Source organism: Rhinatrema bivittatum, chromosome 19 (assembly GCF_901001135.1).
Source record: "Rhinatrema bivittatum chromosome 19, aRhiBiv1.1, whole genome shotgun sequence".
Lineage (NCBI taxonomy): Eukaryota > Metazoa > Chordata > Amphibia > Gymnophiona > Rhinatrematidae > Rhinatrema > Rhinatrema bivittatum.
This window is the reverse complement of record NC_042633.1, coordinates 35,650,111-35,676,804: the sequence shown is the minus strand read 5'-3', so window position 1 is coordinate 35,676,804 and position 26,694 is coordinate 35,650,111. Positions and strand designations below refer to the sequence as shown.

General features: G+C 46.0%; 1 protein-coding gene across 1 annotated transcript; it reads right to left on the bottom strand.

The window, feature by feature from the left end:
* Window positions 1-10,584: 10,584 nt before the first annotated feature.
* Window positions 10,585-22,517, bottom strand: LOC115080378 (major histocompatibility complex class I-related gene protein-like). The gene is made up of 6 exons (XM_029584523.1): window positions 22,263-22,517; window positions 17,714-17,989; window positions 17,035-17,310; window positions 13,213-13,317; window positions 12,811-12,861; window positions 10,585-10,966 (listed from the first exon to the last, which is right to left on the bottom strand). The coding sequence occupies exons 1-6, from the start codon at window positions 22,378-22,380 to the stop codon at window positions 10,959-10,961; spliced, it is 834 nt and encodes a 277-aa protein (XP_029440383.1). The 5' UTR covers window positions 22,381-22,517; the 3' UTR covers window positions 10,585-10,958.
* Between the last annotated feature and the right edge of the window lie 4,177 nt (window positions 22,518-26,694).

Below are 26,694 nucleotides of genomic sequence, written 5' to 3'. Positions count from 1 at the left end.
TAGCTGTGTTAAAAAAGGATTGGATAAGTTCTTGGAGAAGTCCATTACCTGCTATTAAGTTCACTTAGAGAATAGCCACTGCCATTAGCACTGGTTACATGGAATAGACTTAGTTGTTGGGTACTTGCCAGGTTCTTGTGGCCTGGATTGGCCACTGTTGGAAACAGGATGCTGGGCTTGATGGACCCTTGTCTGACCCAGTATGGCATTTTCTTATGTTCTTATCTGAAAGTGTAAATAACCGCTTTACATCTACTCGTTCAAGACCCTCTCATGATTTTAAAGACCTCTATCATATCCCCCTCAGCCGTCTCTTCAAGCTGAACAGTCCTAACCACGTCAGCTTTTCCTCATAGGGGAACTGTTCCATCCCCTTATCATATTGGTTTGCCCTTCTCTGTACCTTCTCCATTGCACCTATATCTTTTTTTGAGATGTGGCGACCAGAATTGTACACAGTATTCAAGGTGTGGTCTCACCATGGAGCGATACAGAGGCCATTATGACATTTTCCGTTTTATTCACCATTCCCTCCTAATAATTCCTATTACATTCTGTTTGCTTTTTGACTGCTGCAGCACACTGAGCCGACGATTTTAAAGTATTATCCACTATGATGCCTAGATCTCTTTCTTGGGTTGTAGCACCTATATGAAACCTAACGTTGTGTAACTACAGCAAGGGTTATTTTTCCCTATATGCATCACCTTGCACTTGTCCACATTAAATTTCATCTGCCATTTGGATGCCCAATCTTCCAGTCTTGCAAGGTCCTCCTGTAATGTATCACAGTCTGCTTGGTGATTTAACTACTCTGAATAATTTTGTATCATCCCCAAATTTGATAACCTCACTCGTCATATTCCTTTCCAGATCATTTATAGTATATTGATAAGCACCGGTCCAGTACATATCTCTGAGGCACTCCACTTGAAAATTGACCATTTAATCCTACTGTTTCCTGTCTTTTAAACCAGTTTGTAATCCACGAAATAGAGACGGTTACAAAGGACGATTATTGCCCTCAGAAAATCTTGGCCAGTCTCATGAATAGGTTTCATGGACTTCCTCCTGATCGCAGTTTCTTGTGATTCGGGAGTTTGGAGCTGCAGGAGATTTCCCTGTTCCCGCCAAACCTCCTAGTTCTTAGGTCGACTGTGGTCCCTAACACTTAAAACGAGATATTGAGTTTAAAAAAACGTAAGAGATGGAGGTAGAAGCTGAAGAGCAACGGAGGATGGACGTATTTGAATGTGGGAGTGACGCTGAAGAGATGGGTGAGGGGAGCAAGGGGGAAATGTGCGTTTAGGGGGACCTCCAGGGTCTTCAGCTTGTCACTTAAATGTGTGGGTAACCTCCCCCAGAAGAACAACTCGCTTCTCTCGCACATCCCCCCGCCTACTGCAGAAGCAATGAATAAATGAGGGTCAGGCGGAATGTTCTCGAGGTGACGGTTGGAGAGCGGGAGGGAGGGGCAGCGCGCGCGCATATACACACACACACACAGGCACTGCGGGAGCCTCGCTGGGTCACGTGGAACGCCTGGGAGGTGACGGTTGGAGAGCGCGGGAGAAAAGGCAGCGCGCTCACACACACGCGCATGCGCTGCGGGAGCCTCGTAGCAATCCATAACGCTCGCGAGGGGGCGCTTGAAGGGCCTAAAGACGTGAAAGGAAAACGTTTGCGCGCCAGACGGGGAGAGGGACCTGGGGTTGTTGGTGGGGAGGAACTTCTGGGAGAGCCATGAACACGAATATCCCCCGGAGCACCCCTCTTAGCTGGGGGTAAAGGGAAATGATGCCCTGAAAAATGGGGCATCCGCATTTGATCCTTAAAGTAAAACGTGTGGGGAGGGAGAGAAGCTCTTTGACATAAATCCATGGGGTCTGTCTGCTCCAAATTGAGGGACCTAGAGACAACAGCAGAAATGAAACCCCCCCCAGGGAAGGTGGGGAGAGAGAACGTGTCTCGAGACCTGGGACCAATTCAATTGAATTGTATTTCAGAAAAAGAGTTTGAAAACAGCCTTTTGGGGAGGGATGAAGCAAGACCCCCTCGCTGTGAGGAGAAGAGAGCGTGTTATTAAGGAGGTGGCACTTGCTGACCTCAGAGAAGCCCCGAGAAATGGGAAGATGGGGGCCATTCAAGCTGCAAACCTCGGTATCTTCTGTAGACAGAAATACACAGACAAAGCCATATTCAGAAGACCCAGGCGTCCAGTTTTAAGGGCTTAAGGACCTTAGAGCTGGCAAATTGGAAACATGTTCCTTAGGTATGTGCCAAATTTAGGTCCCTAAAATCTGAGCAAGGCCAGAGGAGGGTGCAAAGGTAGAAACTCGGCCCTGATTTATGTCAGTGTGAGGAAACGAAAGTTAGTGGAGTGAATATTAGAGGTCTAAATGTAGGAGTTTTAAGTCCCTAAATCAAGGGAGTCTTAGCTTTTTTTTGAATATGAGCCTCATTGCAAGGTGTGAAAATGTAACCGTCTCTTTTTAGTCACGTAAGGAGGTCCCAGACAACTGATCCGTAAAGATAGACTTTTATTGCCAGCAAGATGCAGCTAAGACAAAGGCTCAGTACAACTGCATGCCACGCCCCCCTCCGAGCAAACTTTTATGCACTCTTACAACTCTTATCTTTCACACATGCGTTCTGGTTTTTTGCTGAACAAACATTTCACAAATTGCTGAACAAGCATTAGCTAGCGTGGTCCTCTAGTAGGTGTAGCTATAGATCAAACTATTGTTTCGTCATTTAATTGACGTGTTAGACATTTTACATTTGTCATTCGTATTAATACAATACAAAGTATTATTCTCAAAATGGAGTTACGTTATGTTACGCTAAAAATTAGTACGTCCAACTGCGTCACTACGCATTACGTATCATTTGCGTTGCAAATATTAGTATGTTCAAGATGGCTGTGCGTTTCACTGCTGGCATGATTAGTCGGAAGATGTTCAGTTGCTCTTTCGTACTTCAGGGGGGGGTCCCGAAATTGAACCTCTTCAAAAAGAGACTTGTGACTGGTGCCTAAACAAATATTACTGAAGCTAGGGTCAAATTACTATGGGAGAATAATGAAGAAAAGATGACAGCAATAAAACCCATCAAAAGCAAGAAGTGATAATCCTGCAGCTCAGGTTTATTTATAAAATGGAGAAAAGAGGCAAACAGAGATTCATGGCTAGTGCCCCACAAAAGCAGGTACACAAAGCCCCAGAGATTTGAGGGAGCTGCTACAGGGGCCCATGGTGGATGTAGGGAAAGAGAAACCAGAAAGCTGTGAGGGGATTATTATGTAGAGGGCCCCAGAGGCATGTGAAGGAGAGTTATTGGAGAATGAGAGTGCTATGAGGATGCAGCATAGAGCTAGGAAGGGCAGTCATACTGCATCCCAGAGAGCTTTGGGGGAGAGTTACAAGATCTGCATGCAGAAATATTTATGGAGCTGGGTGAGATAATGACATGGGCCTATAACATAAGATTCTGAGAGATGTGTGGGATAGGAACAAGGTGGAGGCACCATGACAAACTGACAATGGGAATGGAGTGGATCAGATTGTGGAGAGAGAGAACTTTTACACATACTTTCTCACACTTTTTCCTTCTTTCTCATACCTCCACAACCCCCAGCTATCTTTCCCTTCCCCAGCCTGACCCTACACTCTTCCCCCTTGTCCTCCTCCTACCTTTGAGGCTTTGGCCCATTTCAGTTGTAGCTTCCTCCCTCTTCCAGCCCACATAAGCCAATTCAGCCACCGGCTTCGTTCTCTGGTCCCACACACGAGTCATTGCCTTCGCATCCTTCCAGCTGTGCTCCCAGTGCCCCGTGCCGCCTTCCAGCCCTCATGGCTGCTGCTTTCACTTCTTTCCAACCACATGGGCCTGAGTCTAAAGTGGGTAGACCCACAGCATATTCATCTGGTTTGGGCTCTGAGTTCTGTGGAGTCCATGTGTCCTCTTGAAGCGTATTGCAAAATATGTGGCTACGTTTTACAGCAGTCTTCAAAGGGAAGTTTACACATGTGCTCCCCCTTTGAACATTGCCCCAAGGAGGAAGCCCTAATAGAGATTTGCAGCTCCTTTTTCTGTGGGTGCTTCTTTCAAAATGATGTGTAGATTTGAAAATGAAATCCATGTGCTTTATTAATCCCCATGTGCACTTTTAGCCAGGTAAAGGGTTTGTGGACGTTGCCCTACCTGTGAAAATGATTCATATCCTTGCTTTATAGGTGATGGACTCTTTATCACAGTGAGAAATCACCTCTGATGAGAAAAAAAAATCTCAATTCTTGCCTCATCTATGGTCTTTTGCGGCTTTCCTAAATATGATGGATAAATCTATATCTGAATGGACTTTATAGAACCATGGGGGGTCACTTATGAAACAAATCATTATTTGTCAATGTTAAATGAGAACAGTGAAAGATTAAAACAGTGTATTAGCTTTGGGTTTTTCTTTTTTTTAAATAAATTCCATTGGTGGACAGGACTCATGGTTTTTAGGCCCTCTGTGGGCACATCCGGACATTATTCATTACAGTAATTAGCTGTGGCAAAGAAGTGACCAGTGAGGCAAATCCTCTTACCATCGGCTTCGCTTAACCATTCAGTCTTTTTAGCGCTACATGGAGACTCTGAGCTGCCATGTGCTCACAGTCCCTGCAGCAGTGTTGTCATGTGTCTTTCCTTTAGTTTGGAAATAGTCCCAGAAGGGCGAGTAGGTGTTTAACAGCTTGATCCCTGGTTGCCCAGGATGGCAGTGAGAAATAGAGGAGGGCATTACTAAAGAGTGGGGAAGGGAGGAGAGGGGGTGCTACAGAAGCAGGTCAGGAGTGAGGAGAGAGTGCTACAGACAGGACTGGATTTAAGAATTTGGTGGGACCGGGGGAGACCCTGGAGATGAGAAAGTGGTAGACATCCCCCCCCGCCCCCTTCCAAAGTCCCAGAGTGCCACAGCAGCCTTCCTTTGAATTGGACTGGAGCAGGCACAGTTGCTCTCCTCTGTGGCCAGGGTATTTGGTGCCTTCAAAATATGACACCCTAGGCAAGTGCCTGTGTTGCCTATGATTAAATCTGGGCCTGGCCACAGAAGGCACTTGTACCATCCCTTGCAGCTTGCCACCCAGTTTGTACCTGCCCCCAGAGGAAACTCCACCAAGCATGTTCAGGCAGCCCAGATTTGGATTATGGACTTCAGGCATATGGGGTGAGGATGCAGGAAGGAGGGAGAGAAGCAGGTTTTGATTCTATAGCAGCAACTGTTCAGTCTCTTGCTTTTGGGCTTCACTTGCTTTTGATTCATGGAGATTTTATGGTGCCATCTGCTGGCTATAATTTTATTTACCTGTCTCTGCTGTTTTTGATACTTCACACGCATCCTTCACAGTCAGGGCTTTACAGCTACATCTGAGAAAATATGCATCAATCAAGACTTTAATTGATTCCCCCCCTTTCTTTTAATTTAAGACTGCATATTCTCACATGCTGTTGGACAAAACAACAAAGTAGTTGACCTTTAACAAAATTCATTGGCTGCATCCTTGATTCACAAAGCACAGATACAGAAAGGCATTGGGAGAAAGTAAACAGAGATTAGAGGTAACAGCTCTGTCATATTATTATTATTTTGGTCTGGCAATTTCTTTCTGTTCCTTTGTACTTCCAGTTCAGTCAGAACTGGTGCTGAGATCCCTGTTCCTCTAAGCTTTGCGCACACACAAATCATGACCCCCCTCACTCAGCAATACAAAGTGAATTTTCAAAACATAATGCATGTTAAAAACATACATAGCCGCTATTTGCATACCCCACATTTTATAATGTCAAAAATGCATGCATATATTCACTTTTGGGTAAAAGTACACGTAAAGGCACAGGCTAGGAGCCAACAGTTGCGCGTGCAGGTTGCTATTTTAAAAGTCACACTTGCACATTTTCCAATTTACTTGCATATTTTGCCACTTGCTAGTTATCTGGCATAAGAGATAATGTGTTCATTGTGTAGCACTGACTGAGTGGGGGGAGTTCTAGCTGAAAATAAGCGGGAGGGTCTCCATCATCTGAAAAAGGTGGGCTAATTGGTAAACTGGTTAATTCTTGACATGCATGTTTTAAAATTGGCCAACTTACACATGAAAATCAGGACTTATGCAAGTCCAAGTTTACTTTCACGCTTAAAATAGGTGGGTAAAGTGCACAGTTTCAATGCATTGTACGCCTTCACGCGTTGGTAAACATATGCATATTTTATAATATTCACATTTGATATGTGCATGTTGCAAAACTACATATGGCCACATACACCAGGGGAGGAGGGAGACTGACATTGGAAGTACATGGGGCAGAGGAAGAATAAAATTGCAGAAACAAAGAGGAGGGGGGAAAACGGGGGTTAAGGGATTTGATATGAGATCTGGAAGGGGGGAACTGATGAAGAGGACACAGCTTAACCATGACGTGGCCCAGAAGCATCAAAAGCTGAAATCCATCATTGTCCCCAGCTCTTGAGCCACATGGATCATTTTTAGAAGGTCATCAACATAAAAGTGCAAATCCTTGAAATTGTGGTTCCATCTGCAAGGCCCCATCTCTCAGCCCTCATTGCTCCCTCTTGCCCCACTCTCCTGCCCCCACTGCTCACTCCTTCATTCTTTCATGCTCCAATTGCCCACCCTACCACCTTGGGCAAATCCTGTATCCCCCTGGAGAGAGAAAGGCTTTGAATTATTTTTAAAAATTATTTAACTTTATTTGATGCTGCTTGTTATCAACTTTGTTTTTGTTCTTTATAAAATGCAAAATATAACTTTAATTACATTGTAACCTCAAGCCCCAGAGACCGGGCAAATTTTGTACCTCTCCCTGCTCACTTTCCTGGTCAGACATGCTCTTTACAAAATATTTTAAACAAATAGTTATGCAGTGCAAGAGTCATTATAGAAAACTGCAGGATAACGTAAACAAAATGTTATTTATGAGCAATCTTACAAGTTCCTTCACATTTGTAACAGAGATAAATTGTCCAAGCACATCAATACATTTAACATGATAAACTTGCTTATTATCCCACCATGAGGTATTTGGAAGGCACATATACAATACTAATCCATCCCAAGAAAGGAATGCATGCGTTCCCTTTGTGAACCCGGGGGAAGTACATATGAACTCTGCACCAAAACGCATAATTTGAAAACCAACCCCAGAAAGTTTATTGGTAAATTCTTTGCCCTACCCTAAGTATGTGGTCCACAAGGAAAGAAAAGTTAGTCATCTTCCTGCCAGCTCTCAGGGAAATCCAAAAATTGCCTTCATTCATGAATTAAGCCTCATTCTGTGTTTACTGGGATGGTCCATACCCACTAGCATACACTATCTGCAGTTATATAAGCCAACAGGCCCACCCCACCATCCACGTTGCTTCTCCTTAATGTGTTTGTTGTGATTCTTAATCTTAACCAACCTCGTTTCCTAAAATATATAATTCTTCAACCTCCACGACAAATTAGGAAACCTCCAGATTTCGTGGTTTTTTGTGTGGTTGCCTTCTGTGGTCCAGCCCTTTAGTTTGACTGGCCACTTCGATGGCTTCCGTGTTTTATTCTTAAATTTTTATTCACAATATTTTTTAGATAATTTTCTGCATTCTGCTTTTATACTGCTCAGTTCCCATGTAAGGGTTTGTGCATTATTTCCACGGTGCGCGGTGCGATCCGTTATGTTTTTTCCACTTATCTTTAATTGTCCAATTGCCGCCGCTGTTTAGTATAGGACCGCTTCCGCTTGCCCGACACTGGCCATGTTTCGGCAGTAATCTGCCTGCTTCAGGGGCCTCGGGAAGGGATTTCTTAATCGCGGAGTCTCCGTCAAAAATGCACTGGCGTCCTGACTAGAATTAAAGCAACCTATTAACTTAAAATCGTTTACTGAACTTAGAAGTTCATTTTTGACGGAGACTCCGCGATTAAGAAATCCCTTCCCGAGGCCCCTGAAGCAGGCAGATTTCTGCCGAAACATGGCCAGTGTCGGGCAAGCGGAAGCGGTCCTATACTAAACAGCGGCGGCAATTGGACAATTAAAGATAAGTGGAATAAACATAACGGATCGCACCGCGCACCGTGGAAATAATGCACAAACCCTTACATGGGAACTGAGCAGTATAAAAAGCAGAAATGCAGAAAATTATCTAAAAAATATTGTGAATAAAAATTTAAGAATAAAACACGGAAGCCATCGAAGTGGCCAGTCAAACTAAAGGGCTGGACCACAGAAGGCAACCACACAAAAAACCACGAAATCTGGAGGTTTCCTAATTTGTCGTGGAGGTTGAAGAGTGATTCTTAATCTAGCAACAGCACTAAGGTCCCTACTTATTTGCAACAATACCTTAAATGGAACATGAACCGATACTGTAAAGAGAAAGCTAAGTCTAGGTAAAAGATTCATTATTTCTGCAGATGCAAAATGGAAAATCAATGCCAAGCCCACAGATTTCCTCATTACACATAAATGAGAGGTGGTTAAGTTACCTCACATTGGGGTCATTTACAAAACTGCGCAGGTGCTTGACTTTGCAGCAATTCTCAAAGGGAGCGGTACTGAGCATCCTCTCTCTTTCAAAATTGTTCCGGGCAACAGCTGCTCTTTCTGCGGATACTTTTTTTCCCTGAAAAATTATGCACGTAATTTTGAAAATCCAAACCTAGGCTTGTTATCGCACTCTCTGCCCTGCCCCTACCCCCAGAACACCTCTGCCAAATGCACGTCGAGCAGACTCTTTATTCTCAGGGAGGGCGAGCCATTTTTAAAAGCCGATTTAGGCTGGATTAGAGCCTTTTTATCTGCAAAAATTGGCTTTGGAAAATTGCTCTTATAAAATGTTTAAGTTCTTTGAACCCATATCCCCGGATATTTAATTTATAAAACAGTTCTCTACCCATGGAAGTGGGCTCTCAGAGAATGGCATCACCCTATGTGCAAGCAAATGGACGTGTGTAGGGCTCATCTGCGTGCACTTTAACTTTCACTAAAGGGGAGGCATTCATGCACACAATTTTGAATTTCAAAAGCATGCATGTAACTTCTCTCAGAAAGAATAAACTGCTTGCACTCCATGAAGTTAGCATGTGGCACATTTAAAACTAATCAGAGAAAGTTCTTTTTTACTCAACGCACAATTAAACTCTGGAATTTGTTGCCAGAGGATGTGGTTAGTGCAGTTAGTATAGCTGGGTTTAAAAAAGGATTGGATAAGTTCTTGGAGGAGAAGTCCATTACCTGCTATTAATTAAGTTGACTTAGATAATAGCCACTGCTATTACTAGCAACAGTAACATAGAATAGACTTAGTTTTTGGGTACTTGCCAGGTTCTTATGGCCTGGATTGGCCACTGTTGGAAATAGGATGCTGGGTCAGACCCTTGGTCTGACCCAGCATGGCATGTTCTTATGCACAGATTAACGGGCGTGAATGTCTGGTGGGGTACTATTTCCACAGGGAAACTACACGCACACTTTCACTTTCAAAATTACTGTAAAGTCCACTGGTAAAAAGTGTCCACAGACGCTGCACCATTGTGGGCAGATACAACTTTACCCCCTAAAAGGAAAATGGACTTCACAAACTCAATTTAGTTCCATCTGCTCCCGAGGGTTTAGGGCCATTTCTGCGTATTGCAAATCTTTGTATTCTTCTTCATCAGATAACATACAAGGTAATCAACTATTCTCAGCTCAACAGATATTCACAAGATGCAGGGAAAGAGAAAAAGGATGGAGCAGTTTTGTAAAAGATGGAAGAGAAGTATAACAACTTTCCCCTCTACCCTCCTTACAGCACAGATCCTTACAACATGGCATGGAGCGAGGGTGCTGTTATGAATTCGAGGTGTTTGGTGGATTCTTAGGGGCAACAGTGATAGTGACTCCCACGGGGAGGAGCCCTGTGGGGAGCTGTAGCACCAGGCTAGACTCAGATGCACAAAACACAGAGAATAAACTTTTTTATGCAGCTTGTAGGCTTCTCAGAGGTGGCAGTAGAGAGTGGATTCAAATAGCAACAGTCTGTGATCCTCGGTGGGTGGAGACCTGTCCCACAATGGTGGTGTAAGGCCCCGATGTAGGTATCCAGTGAGGAGCTGTATGGGAGACAGACTGGAGAAGTTAAATTCACTCCCTTGTAGCATACAGAGAGAGTTCCTCACAAGCAGTGAGAGTGGATGGTAGTGACAGTCTGTGGTCCCCAGCAGAGGAGACTCATTCCATAATGGTGGTGTTGGGCCCGATGCAGAATAAGAGCAAGGAGCTGTAGATGAAGCAGACTGAGAAATATTACTCACTCTCAGGTAGCTGTAGGTTGAGTTTCAGCAGGTTGAAGAATTAGTGGCAGGCACCAGGATAGACACAGGCCCTCGAGGAGCAAGTACCCGGATATAGGAAGGTACCTGGAAATAAGCAAAGGGCCCCCGAGGAGCAGGTACCCAGTAGGGTGAAGGTAGCTTCCAGCGGAGATAGAAGCGGCAGAGCAGCTTAGACTGGAGCGAATCCAATCTGTTGCTAACTCAGCGAAACTCAGCAAATGGGCAACCTTATGAAGTTGGAAGCAGTGACGTCACTTGGGGATGCCCTCGAGGTTCGCGCCAACGTCAGCATATAGCCAGGGGACGTGCACGCGGGCACGCCCTTGGAGGCCCTCAGGATGAACATGGCGGGACGCTGCACCAGAGCCGCTCCGGGGACGCCGGAGGGTGCGGCAAGGAGACACTACAGACGCCATTCTCCCAAGGCTGGTGGAGCAGGCTAAGATAGAGGTGAGGCAAGTAGGACGAAGCCGTCTGAGTCCCGACGGACGCAACAGGTGCAGAGAGGTCTCCAGGTAAACATCCCTCAACCCAAGCCGTTTCCACTCCAAAGGAGGAAGTTAGCAGCAGTAAGCTCGTCCATGACCAAGAGGCTTCTTAAATCGCTAAAAGGAGAGAGAGGCCAAGAGTTACACACTATTCCATGTCCTGCCACAGGGCTGAGCTGGGATCCCCCTTCCCACTGAATAAAACCAGTGAAGTAAGGCAGAGAGAGGGAGTGAGACTTGGTGACACACCAAAGGGGAACTGCCACCGGAGATCTAATGTATGCCTATGGACAACCATCCTGACTAACACAGCAGATAAGGAGAGCTGGGGGGCCCCAGGGGTGTTTGCTTGTGTCTCAGTAAGGGGGATCTCCAGGGAGGGCTGTGTTCAGCCTGCAGATCCGTGCACCTGCAAGATGATTTTGAAAGGGAAACTCCATTAATTTTCCCTTTCAAATCACGCAGCGCCTTATGACGCTTAACCTCGTACGTGTAAATAATGCATGAGGACTTCAAAATGAATTTGCCTGCATGTACCTGAGCTGGCCAGCCCGACCCCACCGCAAGCTCTACCTCTTCTCCCACAGAGGGGAAAAAGGACCTTTTCTGTGGGTAAACTCCTTTACTTATATTCTCTTTTTTGGCACTTCAAAGTGGATTACATACAGTAATGTAATAGGTATTTCCCTATCTCCACAGGGCTTACAGTCTAATTTTGTACCTGAGACAATGGAAGGTAAAGGTCACAGGGAGCAACAGTGGGATTTGAACCCTGGTTTTCCATGGTAGTAACCTGCTGCTCTAACCACTTCTGGAAAATCTCTTGGAGATTGCCACTTCCCTCAGACACCAAATAACCCACCACATCTCTCTGGGGCTCTTTGGCTCCTTATGTTTAATGGACTGTGTGCAGCAGCAACACACCTAACCTGGCAACATATTACATGGGAGCAGTGACGTGTGTATGCGCAGCAGTGACATGCCTAACCTGGCAACATATTACATGGGAGCAGCAACATGTGTGCAGCAGCAACACACCTAACCTGGCAACATATTACATGGGAGCAGTGACGTGTGTGTGTGTGTGTACAGCAGTGACACAACTAACCTGGCAACATATTACATGGGAGCAGTGACGTGTGTGCATCAACAACATGCCTAACCTGGCAACATATCAAGTGGGAGCAATGACATGTATGTGCAGCAGCGACATGCCTAACCTGGCAACATATTACATGGGAGCAGTGATGGTGCAGCATCGACAACAACTACACGGGAGCAGTAACATGTGTGTGCAGCAGTGACACACCTAACCTGGCAACATATTACATGGGAGCAGTGACGTGTGTGTGTGTGCAGCAGTGACACACCTAACCTGGCAACATATTACATGGGAGCAGCGACGTGTGGCATCAACAACATGCCTAACCTGGCAACATATCAAGTGGGAGCAATGACATGTATGTGCAGCAGCGACATGCCTAACCTGGCAACATATTACATGGGAGCAGTGACGTGTGTGTGCGCAGCAGTGACATGCCTAACCTGGCAACATATTACATGGGAGCAGCGACGTGTGTGCATCAACAACATGCCTAACCTGGCAACATATCAAGTGGGAGCAATGACATGTATGTGCAGCAGCGACATGCCTAACCTGGCAACATATTACATGGGAGCAGTGATGTGTGTGCATCAATAACATGCCTAACCTGGCAACCTATTATATGGGAGCAGTGGCACGCCTAACCTGGCAACATACTACATGGGAGCAGTGACGTGTGCAGCACAACACATCTAACCTGGGATCAGTGATGTGTGTGTGACAAAGGGAAAGCTTGCTCCCTTTCTGAGAGTAAATGCTTCTAAGCTGGTGGAGCAGGTGCAGAATCACCCAGAAATGTGAGGGACCTGACACCTGACTCACACCCATTACGATCACACCCTGAGCACAGACTCACACATGGAACTGTCTCCAGATGAGCTGAAAGATTCGTCCTTTCGATCGGATGCTGGAAGAAAGAAAACACAATGTTACAGTTTTCAAAAGCTGTAGACAGAAGCATTGCCAGGTATTTAAAAGATGATTATGTAGACATCTCTGCTGTAGCCCTCATGTGTGTGAGAAGGAGGCAATGAGAGACACCTGCTCACCCCAGACAGCTAAGTAAGAGAAACCTTGGATCCCTCCCACAGAAAACAAGGCGAGAGAGACCTTAGATACCCCCACAGAGAATAAGGCCAGAGAGACCTTGGATCTCTCCCACAGAGAATAAGACAAGAGAGACCCAAGAGACCCCCACAGAAAGTGAGGTGAGAGAGGCCCAGAGTCCCCTCTCCAGCTGCTCCCCTCAGCCTCTTACCTTGCCGTTTCTTCTTCCAGGTGACAACTCCAAGCACCCCTGCCATCACCAGTAGCACGACAACAATTGCTCCAACGATGATGCCAATCGGTGAAGCTTTTGGCTCTAACAGAGGAGGAGAAATGAGGGAGCTCATCACAGATCCATAGCACTGACCCCCATCTGATCCATCACCCCAAAGCACCAACCCCCCCCCCCAACATTCATGAGATCTCTGAACCCTCAGGAGAGACGCTTATAACCGGGCCCTGCCTGGAGCATTTTCCTGCTTCCATGAGGATTCTGAAATTGCACAGAAAGTGTACAGGAAATGGTGGGGGAGGAAATGTTATCGATTATATTTGTAACGCTCCAGGTGACGTGTCAGCCTGACACACCTTTCATTTCCTCTAGTACAGTGCTGCCGTGCACTGGGGACCCCTCGTGTACGGATGGGAGATTTCTAAGTGCTTTATAAATATGCGCCTATGGTGTGTGCCGAGTACCTCTTACTGTGAAAGAGGTCAGAGAGAATGGCTCTCCTCCTGCTCCTCTCACCAAATGTGCAAGATTTTTTATTTAGTTTTGGATATCCATTTAAAAATCAGTGTCTATATCTCTGTCTTTTTGTCTGAAACATTCAACGATATCGTTGGTATAAACATTTTTCAAAGTGTCAGTTTTCTACACAAGATTTTCTTTTTTTCTTTCAACTGTGACAAAAGTGAAACTAAGTTTAGTGAACAGATCTGCTATGAATCTAAGCCTTGGAGTTAATATAAAAACAACGTTTTAAAATGGAGAATGAAACGCGAGAAGAGCAAAGATATCGTTCCATGTAAACCGCCATCCCGGCGATAGTTATCTCTGTTACCTGTGAACCGGAGTGATATGTATTGTATACAGGAACTTCCGGTATATAAAAACCAAAAATAAATAAATAAATAAATATCGTCAAAATCAAGAGAGACAACAAAGGTTCGGAGCGCGGCAAACAGAAAACGTAATTAGAAGATTAGATGCAGAGAGACATGGAAAAAGGCAAGGAAAGGAAGGATGGCAAGAAACGTTTGAAAAAGGATGATTAGAGCATGCACCGATTTCAAACCGAATTGAAAACAAGACTTGGCAACAGATTGAACAGGCACCAAGTGAAACAAATGTGGCTGAAGATGGTTTCCTATCGTTGCTGCCTCAAATAAATAAATATCAAGGCCCCACTTTTGAGCATGTGTGTGAGGGCGGGGGTGGGGTGGGGGTGGGGAATATTTTTGCCAGAAGCAGCATTTGCACAGGGTGAAAACAAGATTAGAAGATGATGGTGCTGATGGGACGGGAGAGGTGTGTCCAGTAAGCAACACAAATATATTAGCCCCTGGACACCAGAGACCCTTACTATACCATGGAGACCGCTACACACACACTGGCAGCACCTGAAGGGTTTTCTTTTATACAAATCCCTCAAGATCTCCACTAAAATCTGCGAGCAAAAGCTCAGGCTTTACTAGCAGTAGGTGCAAGTACCCATGCATTATCCCTGCCCTCCCCCATCTTTTCTATTTTTTTTGGTCTTTTTCTGTCCCCCTCCCTCCTTCTTGCTTTTCCTCCTCCCCCATTATCTCCTTCCCTCCCTGGTGGCTGGTGGCCAGGGACTGCTCTGTGCGGGACTATCAGCACCAGCGGCTCCTGTTCTTGGGTGAGCCAGAAGCAGGGGCCTGCTCCAAGCTACATTAACAGGTGCAGTGGTTCTTTCCTTTGACAGCTCCTCTCGAAACCATTCATTGTCTGAATGGGGACTTTGCTCCTTTAGTTAACTTTTCCCCTTTTTTTTCATCTTAGGGAGGGATTTTTATTTTATTTTTCAGGCCCATCTTTTGACCATCCCCTTTCTGGGATGGGCCCAGCCTCTTTATATGTTGGGATGAGCATGCTTCATGAGCTTGAGTTGGCGTTCCATCTTGTCAGAGGTGTTGTGGAGTTTTGAAGGAGGTGTTCCTGGTACGTTTCATGGCTCACCAAGTTGAGAAGTTTCCTCCAGCAGGGACAGTTTGGGATTTTTATGATCTTGACCAGTTCCAAACAGCAGGTTACATTTCTCCCTTTCTGGAAGGGCTGGATTTCCAGTTACCTTACCCCTGCGATCAGTTGGATTTGAGGATGTTTTGTTTCCCAGTTTTGAGGTAAGGCGGGCTTTTTCTATGTTTACTGAAGAGGAGAATTTTCCCAGTCTGCACAGGGAGGGCATACTGGACATTGATTCAGATCAGAGGAGGAAAGCTAAGAGGAAGTACACCATGGATAAGGAAACTGCAGCCCTTGTTGTGGTGGTTCTTCTTTTTATGTTCATGATTTTTGTCCTTTCTGGCATGGATCCTGTTTTTTAAGTTGAAGTAAACCAGCTTTTTGTTGAACACCACTGCTGGTTGGGTTTCTCCTTGTGTATCCAGTTTACTGAGATCTTCTTAAATGAGTATCCACTGAACTGTGATTGAGAGGGTGTTTGAGGGTGACTGTCTCCTGAATCCCCACCACTACACTGAGATTGCCAGAAATTCATACCTTCTCCCTACTACCTCGTGAGTGAGATGACAGAAAGAATCAGAGGTACGTTAACTTCTTTCATGGATTCGATAGGTTCCAAAGGGCACAGAAAAATCATTTATACTCGGGAATGACTTCACTATCAACAGTCCCCTCCTGCTTGTCCTCAACATGTAGGTCCTTTCTGTGGGCGTGAAGGCAGACCTTCATGGCCCAGGCGATGGTGTGATTTCTTCTTAGCTGTGTGGGTGTTTCCATCACTTGGTTAATGTTCAGTGATACTGTACTGCAGGGACAGACAGGCAGTACATAGTACTGGGTGTTCAAATGAAAGTGTTCCGATTTCTGCAAAGGTTAAATCAATGTCCAATCATCAATAAGATGAGATTACAGCTGTTGGCTGTCTAGTTCTATGAAGGTGGCCATGAGCTCAGATTCCCTAGGCTGTATTCTTACCTCTCTTGAACTGAGTGCTTAATTGTCCCAGATGCCTAGGGAAATCCTACCAGCAGGAGGATTCCCTTTAACATAGAAAAATCCTACCTGAGTTCAAGGTTTGCTCTCCTGCACCCAGACTGTGCCCTTGTCCCTGAGGGGGAGATCCAGTGGTGGGTGTCCAGTTCTTTTTCTTGGCCTTCGGATTTGGCTTTCTTGAGGGGAAGGTTTATAGCCGACTTAAGACCAAACTATCCAGCCTCCAAAGGTGAGGAGGGGTGGCAGAAACCTCCTCACTGAACGCAAGAGAAAAAAGTTCACTTAAAACGTCCAGCAGTCCTTCTGGGAATATTACTGTCACTATGGCTCTTTCTCTGATCTAGAAGGGAGCCTGCAGGTCTTCAGTGCCCAGGCCTCCAGATCCAGGAGGAGCCCAGCTTCCACATCAGTCAAACAACCAAAGTCTCTACTTAAAAAACAGGCAGACCATCGAAGGCAGAAAGTGCTTTGAAGGAACCTCCTCTTATAGAAAACCATCCAGTGAGGGGAATGGGCCTCACATGGAAAGGGCAAACCAAAAGATTTCCTCGCTTCTCAAAGCTGAACCAAAATGCCATACCTCACTTACTCCTAGCCCCCACTTCTAAGAAGGGGTCCAGCCATCTCAAACATCCTCGGGGAGAGGTGCTGATAGGATGGTATCTCTCTCTAGCTGTATAATTCCTAAGGTAGGGATCTAAGGTCATCTAGTGGGTGACCAGGGACATCCCACACTATAGCCCTGGGAACTCTGTGGCTTCTTTATACATGGGGAGCGTCAGAACAGCTGGCCTCTCCCATCCCCTGACCTGACAATCCCAGACTCACCCCAGAGGACACGGAGAGGCTCCTGCAGGCTGCTGTGGTCCACGTGGCAGTCATACGTGGCCTCCTCCTGGGGGTCGATGTCAACGGACACTTGGATCTGGTAGGTACCATCATGGTTGGGGAGAATACCTGTGGTCACGGTTCCTTGCATGGTGACCTGCCCGTTCTTCACCCATTTCACCTCAATTTCGCGAGGGTAAAACCCGGTGACCAGGCAGTAAAGGGTGGTCCACACCCCCTCAGATTTCTTATCCCAGAGCTTCACTTGGGGACGGTCTGCAGGAAGGAAAGAAAAGGAATCATACGGGTCTACAGTTAGGATAATGAGTCCATCCTGTCACCCTCTCTCTGTAAAACATAATCCCAGCTCCCCTCCTAACACCCTCTCACACACAGTCCTGCAGTCAGGGTAGAGGTCATAGATCTGGAGCAGAGGGTCTCTGAATACTGGAAGCAGACCCTGAGAAGGACAGCAGAGCCCCTGTGAGAGGGAAGTACCAGACCTTTGGGAGGGGGGCTGGTGATACACAGACGGTGACCTCTGACCTAATCTCTTTTCCTTCCTGCACTTCGTGTTTTTCCTTCTTTTCTATGATCCAATCTATCCCCCACTTGGGTGCTGGAGAAGGGGAAAGATTCCAGGCTCCAGATGCCTCAGGGCTGGCTTGGGGGTCATTACCTTTCCTGTCCAGCTCCTGCTCTCCGTACCCAATGTACTTCTGTAACCACTCGATGCACGTCTGCTCCAGGTAAAGCTTCTGCCTTGCAGCAAAACTCGGGTCCCTGTTCCACTTCTGAGCTGCGTTCTCCCCTTCCGGTACGTCCGCTACCCAGGCCACTCTCTCTTTATCCAGGCTGACAAAGTTGTGTCCGTCGTAACCATAATGCCAAAAATCCTGAGTGCTGCCATCCGACTCCAGTTCACAGCCACACACCAGCTGAAAAGTGTGCACACCTGAGAGACAGGGAGGGAAAGAGAGTTACTGCTTCACCTCCTGAGACCTCTCTGAATCAGCACAGGAAAGCTGGACACGGGTGAGGAGGCATGCGCTTGGAGCGGTGGCGAGTGACAGGCACGTGACACAGCACCCTGCCCTGTCGTTACAGGTGAGATACACCAAACAGAGCACTTAATCCCCCTCACACCACACAGCTAGAGGGCACTGTGCGGCAGCCTTTCTCCCAGCCACATAGATACCGACATCATGCCACGGAGCTCGGGGCTCCTTCTTGCAGGTCTTTGGGATGCTTCACACAGATTTTATTTTGAACTTTATTTAAAGAGTGGAGGAGCAGCCTAGCGGTTAAGAGCAGAAGGCTGCGAATGAGGAGAGCCAGGCTTCAAATCCCGCTGCAGCTCTTTGTGACCTTGGGCAAGTCACTTCACCCTCCATTGCCTCAGGTACAAAGTTAGGGAGGGTCATTCACCACGCCATGGTATTCATAGAGGGAGTCACAAAGCAGCAGTAAAAGAAAGCGGGTAAAAATAACCTGGCGGTGAATGCCCCTAGGGAATGTGTGCTGGCAGCCCCAGGTGCATGGGCCCACCACCGCCCCCTAGGCTTTGCGGGCCCTTTAGCAGTGGTCCCTTAATCCTATCTTGTGATGGGGCGGCTGGTGTCATTTTGAACAATGGCTGCCACAGGGCCTGGGATGTAGGAATTGCTCCAGGTCTCCCCCTCCCCCCCCCCCCCCACTGGATCACCAAAGGACAAAATAATGAATAAGGGGAAGGGGTTTATAAGGGGAGTGTCCTGGCTTCAGGAGACTAGAGTTTTGCATTGATGAGGTTGGGGATTGGGGGCAGGGCCTGTGATGGACTTTTCAAATGATTAAAAAATTTTTTTTGTATTACGGCCACCTCAAAGGGCGGCAGGGGAGTGAGTAGATGGGACAGGGGCTCTATGAAGACCCCTGGGGTTTTTTCATTACTTTAGGAGGATGACTTGAGAGCTCCTGGAGCATCAGGATATGCATTAGTGTCCCAGTGCTCGCAGGGGAAGTTAAGTTACAACTCTTGAGTTGTAGTTAAACTTCATATCAAATAGCCTAATGCAGCTTAGAGATTGGGAATAGGGAAACGCTTACAGTCCTTGAATGTAATCAATGTAAAGTGCTTGAAAGGCAGACTATAAATCAAATAATTTCTCTATATTATAAAGACGTTAGGGGCTCTGGGTGATCACTTCAGCATGACAGCACATGCGCACGCATCACTGAATGCACGGACCCAGCACCAAATATGGGAGGGCAGGCCCCAGCAGCAGAAACATGCGTAAAGCCCCAGAAACTGTATGAAACGAGGGACTGCTGCAGTGGGTGGGCGGGGAGAGCAGGCACCAAGAGTTACACAAGGAGCTGGAAAACAAAAAAAAACACCCTCTATGGGGCAGCCCGAAATGAAGAGCCTGCAAACCAAACTGAAGCTGGTGCCTCAGGGAAAACTGCAGGTCACCATGGTCAAGGAAGCAGAGGGAGGGGAAGGGGGATAAAAGTGGAGAGTGCAATAAGAAGAGCTCCCACACATACTCCACAAACATGCTTCTGCTCCTACCCAACACTCACAAATACATCTCCTGAAAGGCCTCTCCCTGCACGCTACCCTGGACAATATACAGCAGCTAAAGTAGGCCGCTTACTTGGAGTAACGCACTAGTGCACTACCCACAAACCTTTTCCTTGGCAAACAATTTATTAATAATCAACTGGTAGTTGCAGCTAGTCTTTAGTAATACAAAATAAGACACAGAGTTCCTCATGGCAAACAACTAATTAATATCTTCTAGCCTACTATAGTAGCAATATCCAGTGCTATTGGATAAAGACAAAAATGTTTCAATTGATAAAGAATTAGCAGCTGTCTGGTAGCTGCAGTGGCTCTGCAGTAACTCCCAGAAGCGTGGCACAAATTAGTGCCTAGGATTTCACAAAAGTCCTTTTACCTTCTGCCTTGTCACGCTGAGGAATCCTCCCAGTCCTCTATTTCCTCCACCTCCATGGATTCCATGCCTCCTGAGTCTGTGGCTGCCTGTCCAGGGCACCAACCTCCCTCCACCCCGATTATTGCTGATTTTATGGGGCTAGTCCTATTCTTTGTCAGTCCCGCTCCTGGAGCCTCCCAGAGCTCCTTTCTAGCCCCAGGAAACTTGGGAAATGTAATTTCTAGGAACGTTTTTCTAAATCTGGATTTCTACCTGGCTCTAGAAGTTCATTCCCTCCATCTTGTCACTTGAGTAGGGATTGGCGCTATCGACCTTTCCTCATTAGAGAGAGGCTGTATGTGGCAAGTCCAGGGCTGGGTTTATTTTACTTATATTCTGCTTTTCAGGCATTTCAAAGCAGATCACATGCAGATACTCTGTGTATTTCCCTGTGCCCAGTGGGCTCACAGTCTAAGTCTGTACCTGAGGCAATGGAGGGTAAAGTGACTTGCCGAAGGTCACAAGGAGCATCAACGGTATCTGAACCTTGCCTTCCCAGGTTCACAGCTTTAACCACTAGGCTACTCCTCCACTCCACTTTTTGGGGTCCTTTGGCTGAGTACTGTGGCGGCCACCCCTTTGAAACTGTGCCAGGCCACTGCCCCAAAGCAAGTGGAAGCAGGCTCCTCTTTGTTCTGGATATTTGATGCCCTAGGTGGTTGTCTACGCCCATATCTAGGCCTGGCCAGGTCTGTAAACTGTGTGCAGGTTACAGAGAACAGCGGGTGGGAGGTAGGGGCAGAAGGCTCTGCTCGTATCATTATTGGACACTTGGGGAGTCAGGTATTCTTGTGCCTCCTTTGATACCATCAGTCATGATATTATGATAAAGGGTCTTCCTAGTACTGGCATCTCTGGAGCATTTAGCATGGTTTGTTTCTTTTTTGCAGATCAGAAGGCAGTGCATCTGCCTGGAAATTTTCACTTTTACATGGTGAGCCTGATTTGGGGTGTGCCACAGAGATCCACTCTGTCCTCTGTACTGTTTAACATTTATATGCACTGCCTAGGGCAGAGCTTTCCAAACTTTTCATGTTGGTGACACACTTTTTAGACAAACATAATTTCACGACACGGTAATTCAGTCTACTAGTAAACCAGAGGTTAAAGGTTAAACGAACGAAACATATTTCGACAATTTATGTATGTTTCCTTAAATATATACATAAATAAAATGTTTCACGACACAACCTATCTCATGAAAACCTTAAATTTATATTAAAAATATATATTCCAAGATTCATGTTATTGTTATAATTTATGAGAAACAATAAAACAAATTGTCTGTCCCCCACACACTCATCTCTCTCCTCCCCCCAGCACATGTCTGGCCCCCACACACTCATATCTCTCCCCCTCAAGCACATGTCTGACCCCCACACACTCATTTCTCTCCCCCCCAGCACATGTCTGGCCCCCACACTCATGTACCTCATCTTTTTGATTGTTGCCAGTTAAGTGCTTCACTCCCTTCCATGATCACCAGACACTGCTGCTTGCAGTCAGTACTCCTCATGGCCAGGCCTCATCGGCAGCAGCAGCCAATGCAAGGATGGCTGGGCTCGTTCCACCCACCAAGCCCCCCAAAAAAAACGCGATTGACAGCAAAAATCACCCAATAATAAGCAACCCATAAACTGAAAAAAAAAAGTGAATCTCTAGAAAAAAAAAAGCCCAAACTCGCATCAGAGTTGACCGGGCTTGCGCGACACACCTGCACACTGCAGGCGACACACTAACGTGTCCCGACACACAGTTTGGAAAGCTCTGGCCTAGGGGCTTTGTGAAAGTCATTAGGGGTGCTGTATTTTATTTGTGATGATGATATCCAGCTATATATCTCCTGCGATAGAAATGGTTCTTTTCCAATTCTCCATTTTCAGGCCTGCTTACAGAGTATAAAAACAGGTTGTTATGTGTAGGGAAAGGACAGTCCAAGGAAGGCCTGACATCCTGTAGAATAGATGTTAGGACTGAGCATGACCTGAAGGTTTTTCATTTTAATGAAGCTTTTTGCTCATTGTTTTGACTGATTTAACATGTTAACATATTTGGAATTTTATTTTGCTGAGTATTTTATATAATATGGTTGTCTTGTCTTTGTGTTTACTATTGATTATGTATATTATTTTATTGTTATCCGCTCCAGACAAGATTTTGGAGATAACAGAATATAAGATTTTTTAAATATATAAGAGGAAGGAGAGGTGACGAGGCGCACCACTGCTGCTGCTGACAGTCACTTACCCCCGCTCTGGTTGAAGTAATCCATCCGTGCCAGCAAACTCATTTTGAACCCCTGCTGCGAGCTTCTCAGAGTCTGGGTAGCTTTCTCCCAGTACTGCGGACCTTCATTCTCTGCCATCCACTGGGCTCGGGGCTCGCACGCCAGGCTCACGCTGTCGTACCAAATGATCACTCTGTCATCCACGTACCCGATCACATAGAACTCTGGAGATCTGGGACCAGGCGCCGACACCTCCGAGTAGAAATAGCGCAGAGAGTGAGACCCTGAGACAGGGACACAACATCACATTATAGCCTTGTTAGTAATCACCTCGTTATTATATTTAATCGTCTTCTCATCAGTCTTAGGCCAGTCCCAGTTCCAGCCCTCTCCACTGCAGGAAGCTAAAATCCAACAGTTCCTCACAGAACCGGATCCTCGGAACCTCCCCAGATACACACAAACCATTACACAGTGTTAGTCCCTAATTGTTTCATCCACACCTTGCCCTGCCCCCAGAATAAATCCCCTACCTCCTACCCCCACTGCAGTCCCTATCCCCAGGAGAAGTCTCTATCCCCTACATTCTTCTGCCCCCTAGAATAAACCCCCTACCACCCAGCCCCTTGTCCCCAGGAAAGTCCCGATATCCAGTGGTACAAATATTTAAAAAAACTCAAGCACAGCCAGATTTGTTTCAGAGCTGGAAGGGAAATTCTTTTAGCTTTTAAACAAATTCTTATTTTTAGATTTAGTTTTTCACATTTTAAGCTCTTCTTTTCCTCTCCGGTCTTTCTCCCCCAATTCCTCCCTGCCCCTGACATTGCTACTCTAATCTATGGCCCTGGTGGCCATCGCTTTTCCTCCTAGACATGGCTCCTCCTCTTAGTGGCAGTGCAGTGCCAGGAGCTGACTTTAACAGCCCTGCCCATACCCTCTACCTCTGCCTCCAGACCACAAACAGAGAAGGGGAAGAGGCTGGAGGCAGAGATGTGGAAGGATTGTATTGTGGCACATGGGGTAGTAGTGCAAAGGGATGGTGTGCAGGGGATGTGTGCCATGGTGAAGTAGTAGTAGCAGGGGTGGCACATGGGGGCAGGAATGGTGGTGGGATGGTGAAAAAAAACATTAACATCAACATGAACAATAGGCAAAGAGAACAAGTGAACGAAAGTTACAATAAAACAGGGGTACATTAACTGGGAGGAGGAAGAGCCAGAGACATGGCTAAATCAACGCTAAATAGTATCTAGTCTTAATTCAGGATTATAATAAAACATGTACTCAGGGACTGGATTATTTCAAATATATAAATATCGTATACTCAGGGCTGTAATAATATCAAATATCATATGCATCCTTTCAAGGCAGAAATACAAGGGGCCTGATAATTCAAATCTGCCCTGTGAATTTACTCACCAAGAGATTTTTTTCCTGACCTCCTTTTTTCCTAAACTCGCCTGTTCTTGTCCTTTCACAGGAATAGAACAAGTGGGCGCAGGGCACTGACATTTTAAAGCGAAACTCTCATCTCCCTGGTACTCACCAGACAAAACTCCTCGAGCACAGAGGCTGCCCAGAAGCAGCGGCAATAGCAGCAGATGCATCCTGGGGCAGGTGTCCCTTCTCCGATCACTGACACCGGCTGCAGCTGGCACTAAACCCCTGTGCTAGCACCAGGCCCCAGCAGCAGCTCTATCCCAAACTACAGACGTGTGGCAGATGCACTCCTGCTACTGGGACTGGGAAATCAAAGCGGCAATTATCCAATAATGAGAGCATGTGTGGGTATGTAGAAGCAGCCATTGGCAGAGGCGCTCACCGAAGCCTGGGCTCAGATTCCAACCTGTCACCTGGAATCCATAAACTACAAACGTGTCCTCTATAAAAAGAATCAAAAGATAATTATTTTTCCACGTATCCAGTGGGTGGAGCTGATCCAGGTCATTTCACACTTGCACAAGCAAGAAAGTCCCAAGTATGAAGGAGGGTGGGGGAGCAGGGACAGGAGAGGAGTCCACCGCCCAGAGAACATGAAGCAAGACTGTGACCCAGTACAGAGGCATTCCCCCACCCCCTCAAAAGAAGCTACACCTCCAACAACCAATCAGGGAGCAGATCCCTTTGACCTTGCCGTGCCAAATGTGACCCATAGAATCCTCACCCCTCCTTCTTTATTACCTCATCCCCGTAATCCCTTCCTTAAGATCTCCAGGGCCATGCTGGCCAGGGATCTGAGTCCCCATTACAGAAAGAATCATTTTCAAATGGTTCCACCTGCATTAAAACTGATTAACACTACGAGATGGACCTGTCGCAAAGGGGTAACAGTATACACACGGAGTTAAATTGTACTCTACAGCTGTAAACCTGTTATATAACTGTGTAATGATACAGCTGTAACACTGTACTAGCAGTAATGATACATTATAAAACTGCTGTACAGCTGGAAGCATGCTGAGATTGTAACGATGTGTTGGAAAAGAATTTTTTTAATTCTTTAAAGTGAAATGTGGTGGTTTCATATAATATTGAAGCAGGGACCACCCAGGTTACCCCATAATCATAAACTCACCACCTCCACCTTTTTGTTATAATTGCAATAGTGCCACAAACAATAAAATTTGCTTTTTCTATATCGAATCTCTCACTTATTTCTTGTCATGCTTATATCGTGTCATAAACGACGTCCCAATGTTCAAAACACTGCCATTGTGTAAATACTTAACTGAAAATTTTGCCGTGTGTATCGATGTTTCCTCTCCAATATTCGTTTGAGATATATAAATCAACCCGACTTGTACAAGTTTCGGAAGGCGTCCTTCTTCAGGGGTTACCTTGTAAATGGCACCTGAAGTTCATAAAAATTGTACCCTTGAAAACTTTTCAATCTATCTTAGGTGGGTAAGCCCCGAAAACCCGCTCCTGTGCGCGCCGAGCCTATGTCCCGGGGCTTTGAAAAAGGGGAGGGAAGGGGTAGGGCGGGGCCGGAGCCTCCAGGCCATTTGCCGCTGTGCCCGGGATCGCGGGACGGCCATTGGCCGGCTCACACCCCACCCCCTCTCCTCCCCGTGCATAGGTATGAATATCTGGCCCATTATATCCTTCAAGTAAAAGAGGTTTGTTTTTAGTTGTGAATCATTTATATCTTTCATGTATCTGAAGGTCTGTATCATGCCCCCACTGCGCTGTCTCTCAGTATTTCTATTCTGTTTTACAATCCTTAGTTATGAATGACATAGATTATTGTAATTCTCTTTACCTAGGCCTACCAGAAAATTCAATACACGCACTGCAGATTATACAGAATTTTACCATGAAGAGATACTTACAGGGACTAAGCTGCGGGCTCATATAACTGCTGTACTCACCTCACTTCACTGGTGCATCCAATACAAGATAGCATCCCTGGTGCATCAATGAAGAGTCTAATTTATGGATTAAGCCATCTAGATCACTTCAGTCATCAAATAAGGATTTGCTAGCTATACGCCCTGCAAAAACAGCCCACCTAGATCTAACCAGACAGAAGGCTTTCTTGGTGGCAGGCCCAGGAATCTGGAATTCCTTTCTGGAGTACCTCCGGTCCGTTCCCTGCATGAACGCTTTAAAGACATATTTATTTACACAAGCCTTCAGTCAGGAATCATTTCTCATGAATGAGTTTTGGCATAAGAGGCGAGCTGATAGCCCTTTTTTTTACTGTATAGCAGGGTCAGTTGTTTTGTCTTTTATTGCTTCTTAAGATTATGTCTGTTCTCAATTGCGCTTCACTTCCAAACCCTTTGCATGGATGTGGAATATAAATGTTGTTAAAGAAATAACTAATCAGGAGGACTTCCAGGATCTGCATGTGTGTAAGCTCTCAGTGACTCATTCCTGCCATTCATCCCCCTAACTGTAGGAGCCTCGGTGGTGCAGACCCAATAAATAACGGCCATGCAGAATATTCTGGAAGGGACTATCGGCGAGCGTGGGATAAAACTTCCAATAGAAGGAGAAAAGTGCTGGATAAATATTCAGAAAACCTGAGGCCACAATGATATTGCTGCAGGAGCCTCACGTGCCTTATAAAGAATGAAAAGGGGGCGAGATGAGCTCTTGCATGCTGGTAGGGTACAAAGTGGCTTTCCTTTTACAAAACTCATTGGCAGTGCAGGTGATTCACAGAGGGACGCTGGGTGAAAGCAAACTTCGAAACGGAGGGGGAAAGCTTAGTCATTGTTTTTTATTATTATTTATACGTTTTCACCCGGGCAGATTCCTCTTGCTGCTTTTTACTTCCAGCTCAGTTGGATCCAGGGCTGGGATCTGGTATCATGAACCTTTCTTCACAATTACCCAGGGATTTTTTTTTTTGCTTTATTTTCCCCCTCTCCCAGCATATTCAATCTGATCATTAAAGCCACGGTCCTGGGCTGCAGAGTAATGGTCATTGGAGGTAAGGGAGAG

Excerpts from the sequence above, each read along its gene's own strand:
- LOC115080378 (XM_029584523.1), bottom strand. The coding sequence starts at position 22,380 with ATGGCAGAGAATGAAGGTCCGCAGTACTGGGAGAAAGCTACCCAGACT. Across the intron at positions 13,318-17,034 it reads GCCTCTCCGTGTCCTCTGGG|AGCCAAAAGCTTCACCGATT; the intron begins GTGAGTCTGGGA and ends CTCCTCTGTTAG. Across the intron at positions 12,862-13,212 it reads CTGGAAGAAGAAACGGCAAG|CATCCGATCGAAAGGACGAA; the intron begins GTAAGAGGCTGA and ends TCTTTCTTCCAG.